This window comes from Leptonychotes weddellii, chromosome 3 (genome assembly GCF_054177405.1).
Source record: "Leptonychotes weddellii isolate Sample4059 chromosome 3, ASM5417740v2, whole genome shotgun sequence".
Classification (NCBI taxonomy): domain Eukaryota; kingdom Metazoa; phylum Chordata; class Mammalia; order Carnivora; family Phocidae; genus Leptonychotes; species Leptonychotes weddellii.
Window position 1 is genome coordinate 13,003,321 of NC_138371.1, and position 6,381 is coordinate 13,009,701.

At 35.2% G+C, this 6,381-nt stretch overlaps 1 protein-coding gene across 1 annotated transcript; it reads left to right on the forward strand.

Annotated features, from left to right (window-relative positions):
- Positions 1-744: 744 nt before the first annotated feature.
- On the forward strand, positions 745-6,151 carry SCG2 (secretogranin II). Its single transcript, XM_006748355.3, has 2 exons — positions 745-914; positions 3,859-6,151. The coding sequence occupies exon 2, from the start codon at positions 3,873-3,875 to the stop codon at positions 5,727-5,729; it is 1,857 nt and encodes a 618-aa protein (XP_006748418.1). The 5' UTR covers positions 745-914; positions 3,859-3,872; the 3' UTR covers positions 5,730-6,151.
- Positions 6,152-6,381: the final 230 nt, after the last annotated feature.

Genomic DNA, 6,381 nt, shown 5'->3' on the forward strand with positions numbered 1-6,381 from the left:
ACTTCCTCTCAATTACAGATGAATTCCCATTACATACGTGTCACATTTTTCTCTAACAGTAAAAGAATCCATTTTTTATTTAATGGAAGTATTTTCATTAACATTCAACCTCTAAGCCTCCTTTTTTGAGACAGATATTGCAAAAGATACCAACAGATTCATATAGAATTATCAACTAGTAGACCTGAAATCTTAGAAATACCTGCTTCAAAATTATATTGAAGCTCTAAAGCAAAATTCCAACTCATTAGAGCCTTAAAGTTTATTCTCATACAAAAAAAAGAGAATACTTTCTTTTTTATTCAAATAAATGGAGTTTAAAAACAATTTTGCTTCTGGTCATGATATGAAATATGACTTTTCATATTAATAATGTGCCTTCCATTCCTCTTGGAGTATACAAAGGAATGGTAATGTAATTTCTTTGTGGACAATGTAGAAAAAAAAGTCCTTGTGTGTAAACTTTTTTATAACGACAAAAACAACAGCAACAAGAAACACTTATCACAAGATATTAGAACACAGATGAGATTATATTTCAATTAGCCATGTCTGTCTGACAGATTTCTTTATTTCTAAGGGAAATTGTGCAGAGCATTTTATTTCAAGCCTCAAAAATTTTGATGAAAGAAAAAACTGCAATTTTTGCCACGAAAAGACAGGTGGCGTAAGCATGCAGCATTTTTCCCCCCCTCAAATATATAAAGTGATTATTTTCTCTTGGGTTCTTTGAAAAAACTCGCTTGTGCTCGGGTTCGTGGCTGAGCCCGGTGACGTCAGTGTGGCAGTGCGGAGTCAGGCGCAGCGGCTCTCTATAAGCCCAGGAGCTGTCCGGGTGCTGAAACGGCCCGAGCAGCTCACCCGGAGCACTGGGAGGAACATGCCGGGGACCTCCTCTGCCATATAAAACGGAGGTAAGACTGCTTTTCTCTTTGATTTACTGGAAAGTTCTAAATTGCGTGTTCTTTCCTTAATTCCTAGCTGAGAAGAAAAAGACCGTTTGGCAACCTTATATCTATAGAATAACTGAATAGCAACCTGCTGCTCTTCAATCAATGTAAGGACACTATATACGTACATATAGAATTGAATCTATGATTTATAGATGCTGTTGGATATTTATAACCATGATGCTATTTGGATAACCATATGTAAGAAGTGTGAAAAAGTTAAGGATTTTAGTGTCAATACCCATATTAATGTAAAGTTAACTAAGACTGATTATTTTGTTTCTTTCCTTAATGTATTGTTTCTTCTGTTAAAAACTAGATACAAAGCCAGAGATATAATTTATATGTTTAATATTCTTAGCAGTATGTTTCCAATCATTCAAAGGCTGTTAATACATTAGTCATAGAGGCAACCAATTTTGGAACTAGTTCTTTTTTTCTTTGACATTTACCTTACAAGGGCTCAAAATTAATAAACTATATAAAATTATTTTCTGAATTGATATACTCTGAAAGGGCTTACATTGTTATTTCCTAGTTTTAGTCCCAGGAAAGTAAGATTAGAATTATCCTGAGTACAGTTTTTTTCTTTTATTCAGGGTGCAATATTATCTTGGGTTATAGGTTAGATATGACTATGAATTGCAGAGAGTTGTTAATTTTGAATTACCATGAGGAAAACCTTCATAACTGTGTAAGATATTATTATTATGTTTTGATTGAAAGAGGTTATACAATATTTTGCTGGACATTTTTAATGGGACACATTTGTTTTTTCTGTATCTTAACCAGTGGAATTGCTCAAATTAGATTAAATATATCCTGTATTTGTCAATGTTCCAGTCTTAATTTCAATAGAAAAGACATTTTTAGCTTATGAAGCACTAGTTCAAATTGTACATAGGATATTAGAGCTGTTGAAACCTTTTTCAGTATATTGAAGAACTGCTACCTGGGAAAGAAATCCCTTGAGTCTTACTCAAAGGCAATAACTATGTCATCCAAACTGAAACCTTATATATGACCAAAGGATAGCATATGTTAGGCTGTGGTTTAAATACCTGCATTAAATATTCTGCCTCAATTCCACAGCAAAGCCCATCTACAAGATAATGATTTTAAAGACAAACACGTAACTCATATATTAAGAATACCCCAGGATAATGGTTTTGAAGAAAATAAGTTCATTAAGATTCTTAAAATTACTATTTCAAATGCCACTGTTGAAAATAGATAATCAAAGCTAAATTCATCCTGAAATAATATAAAGAAGAAATTATAACGTACTTTTATTTAAATCTAAGAATCTATGAATTAAATTTCTTATAGTAAACATTAATTCATAGTAAATATTTCAGAAGTTTTCTCTGACATGCCTTTAAAGATTTTTTTCTTGCAGTAAATGAAGTAGTCTGATTAATGGGAATCATTTTAATAATTATATGCATTTAAGCTAAAGAAATTTCTATAACTACAACCACTGTTAAGTTCTAAAAACTGAAAGCATTACTTAAATACCAAATGATGAAAAATGATATTTTCTACAATTGATATCTAAGCTAACAGAATATTGTACCCACAAAACTTAGCTTGTGTGTCACAAAATCATGTTGCAAATAAGATATCATGAACAAATTTATGAGCTCTCCGCACATTTATTTGCAACAAAAATTGCAAATATTAAAATAGTTTTTCAGTGTTAGCAGCGCTGAATGTAAAACATGTAAAAAAATAATCCCTTTGCTAATTCATATGTGAGATAATAAGACATTGGAGGAAAAAATGAATGAAGATTTTTAAGTAGGAAGAATTCAACATATCGTCTGTGTTTATCTATATTGGGAGTTACATAGTGGTTATTTTAAGATTTTCTAACAGTATGAGTCATTTAAGATTTCACAGGTCCACACCAAAATAGACACAGACATAAGTCAAGCTGAATCTGAACACTCACAAGTTCAGAAATAGACTGGTTAAGAAAACTTATGTTCTCTCTGTAGCATCTGTTATTATTTACTATGCATTCTTGAAGGCTGATGACAAATATAACCATGATTGCATTTTGAAAGACAGTCACAAATAAAATGATTAGAAGAAATATGGAGCACAAATATTTTAAAAGTTTACTTTTTCAGTATGTTTATACAGAAAAAAACTTCAGTAGGTTAGCCTACTCGCTGGGACCAGAGAATGTTCTGGAGGCTATTAAGGTATAGAACCTTTAAAATTGTCAGTTGGGTTTGGTGTCAGAGTGAGAACAAAGTTATTTCTGAAAAATGTAGGTAAATAGGACTCATCCACAAGGCAATTCAGTATGATTGACATTAAGATGCTGTATTACTTCATTGTATGTAATGTCACTGCTATAGTGTTTCTACAAAAAATTAGATGGACAATTCAGGAACTTAACCACATGATTTTTTATACAACCTTAAGGAAGTCATTTAGTGTGTGTGTGTGTGTGTGTGTGTGTATGTACATACATGTTTTAAATTAAGCCAACTAATTTTTTTTTTTTTTTGCCAATGTTTTCAATAAGAATGCTATACAAGAGAAGTAAAAATCAGCTTGGGAATTTTTTATTAAACAGACAATGCATATTAAAAAAACTACATGTTTTGCAAATTAAAAAATAAAATTTGAGAAACCTCATATCAGTATTTTTGTTATTATTTTAACAAAGTGAATGCCATGAAAATTTGATGAAATTGGGTAACAATTTTGCTAGATTCCTGTAGTTAGGTTGTGAGGGTTATATAGGAAATATGTGTGCTTTTAAAAAGAGTCATCCCAAGTTTAATGTGAAATAATCTCTGCTGTATGTTTTCCCTCAATGATCAGTTACTTGTTTTGCTATAGTGTCTTCTAGTTTTTCATTTCTATTAACTCATATTTTCTATGCTTTAAGGACATCTTTCAAACATGGCAGAAGCTAAGACTCACCGGCTTGGAACAGCCCTGTCTCTCATCCCTTTAATTTTCCTCATCTCTGGGGATGAAGCAGCTTCATTTCAGCGAAACCAGCTGCTTCAGAAGGAACCAGACCTCAGATTGGAAAGTGTCCAAAAGTTTCCCAGTCCTGAAATGATCAGAGCTTTAGAATACATAGAAAAACTCCGACAACAAGCTCACAAAGAAGAAAACAGCCCAGACTACAATCCCTACCAAGGAGTCTCTGTTCCCCTTCAGAAAAAAGAAAATGGTGATGAAAGTCACTTGCCAGAAAGTACAAGGGATTCCCTGAGTGAAGATGAATGGATGAGGATAATACTTGAAGCTTTGAGACAGGCTGAAAATGTGCCTCAGTCTGCACCAAAAGAAAAGTCCTATGCCTTGAATTCAGAAAAGAACTTTCCAATCGACATGCCTGATGATTACGAGGCTCAACAGTGGCCAGAGAGGAAGCTCAAGCACATACGACTCCCTCCTATGTATGAAGAGAATTCCAGGGATAACCCCTTTAAACGCACAAATGAAATAGTAGAAGAACAATATACTCCTCAAAGTCTTGCCACACTAGAATCCGTGTTCCAAGAGCTGGGGAAACTGACGGGACCAAACAACCAGAAGCGTGAGAGAGTTGATGAGGAGCAAAAACTTTACACAGATGATGAAGATGACATCTACAAGGCAAATAACATTGCTTATGAAGATGTGGTTGGGGGAGAAGACTGGAACCCAGTAGAAGAAAAGATAGAGAGTCAAACCCAGGAAGAGGTAAGAGACAGCAAAGAGAATGTAGAAAAAAATGAACAAATCAATGATGAAGTGAAGCGTTCGGGACAGCTGGGCCTCCAAGATGAAGATCTCCGGAAAGAGGGTAAAGACCAACTCTCAGATGATGTCTCCAAAGTAATTGCATATCTGAAAAGGTTAGTGAATGCCGCAGGCAGTGGGAAATCACAGAATGGGCAGAACGGGGAAAGAGCAACCAGGCTTTTTGAGAAACCACTTGATTCTCAGTCTATTTATCAGCTGATTGAAATCTCAAGGAATTTACAGATACCCCCTGAAGACTTAATTGACATGCTGAAAACTGGAGAGAAGCCAAATGGATCAGTGGAACCAGAGCAGGAGGTTGAACTTCCCGTTGACCTAGATGACATCTCAGAGGTTGACGTAGACCATCCAGACCTGTTCCAAAATAAAATGCTCTCCAAGAATGGCTACTCCAAAACACCTGGCCGTGCTATGGCAGAGGCCCTACCAGATGGGCTCACTGTTGAGGACATTTTAAATCTTTTAGGGATGGAGAGTGCAGCAAACCAAAAGCCTCCATATTTTTCCAGTCAGTATAACCGAGAGAAAGTTCTGCCAAGACTCCCCTATGGTCCTGGAAGATCTAGAGCAAACCAGCTTCCCAAAGGTGCCTGGGCACCAGATGTGGAGAACAGGCAAATGGCATATGAAAACCTGAATGACAAGGATCAAGAATTAGGAGAGTACTTGGCCAGGATGCTAGTGAAATACCCTGAGATCATGAATTCAAACCAGGTGAAGCGAGTTCCAAGTCAAGTCTCATCTGAAGATAACCTACAGGACGAGGACCAAATGGAGCAGGCCATCAAAGAGCATTTGAATCAAGGCAGCTCTCAGGAGACTGACAAACTGGCCTCGGTAAGCAAAAGGCTCCCTGTGGCGCCCCCAAAGAATGACGATACCCCAAACAGACAGTACTTGGATGAAGATCTGTTAATGAAAGTGCTGGAATACCTCAACCAAGAAAAGGCAGAAAAGGGAAGGGATCATATTGCTAAGAGAGCAATGGAAAATATGTAAGAGTTTTCATTAAATGCCCTAATTTCTTCCTCCAACCCCAAGAAAACCCTAACATTTCTCTTTAGTGTGTTGACTTCTATCCTGTTAACACTGTAATATCCTTAAATGATGTACAGGCAGATGATTCCATTTCACTGGGGTATCTGCTTCACTTATTCTGAGCTATTCTCTTGTGTATGGATATGTGTCAATGTTATGACTTCTGGATAAAAAAATTAATCATATCCCTTATTCAAGAAAGATATCTGTGATAGTGTTTAATAGTGTATTTAATGGCTGTGGCGTTGTTGATGCTCACATATGATAAAGAGTGTCCTATAATTCTCTTGAAAGTTTTTAATATTTATTGAATTATTTTGTTACTGTCTGTAGTGTTTTGTGAAGTTCTGGAGCAAAAAAAAAAATAAAGCATTATAAATATATAGTTTTATTCATAAGGCCTTTTCTATTGTGTGTTTAATTGTTGATTAATAAATGTTATTTCTCGACCAATGTGGACTATTCATTCTGGAAAGCCAGAGACAATGACTATGGAGCCCAAAGAGAAAATCCTTATCTTCCACAGTCAACCCAGGTAAGAAATAATTGTAAATATATTATTATGCTATGTGCTTAGAATGTAACATCTTCTAATAGCCCACTGCTTAACACT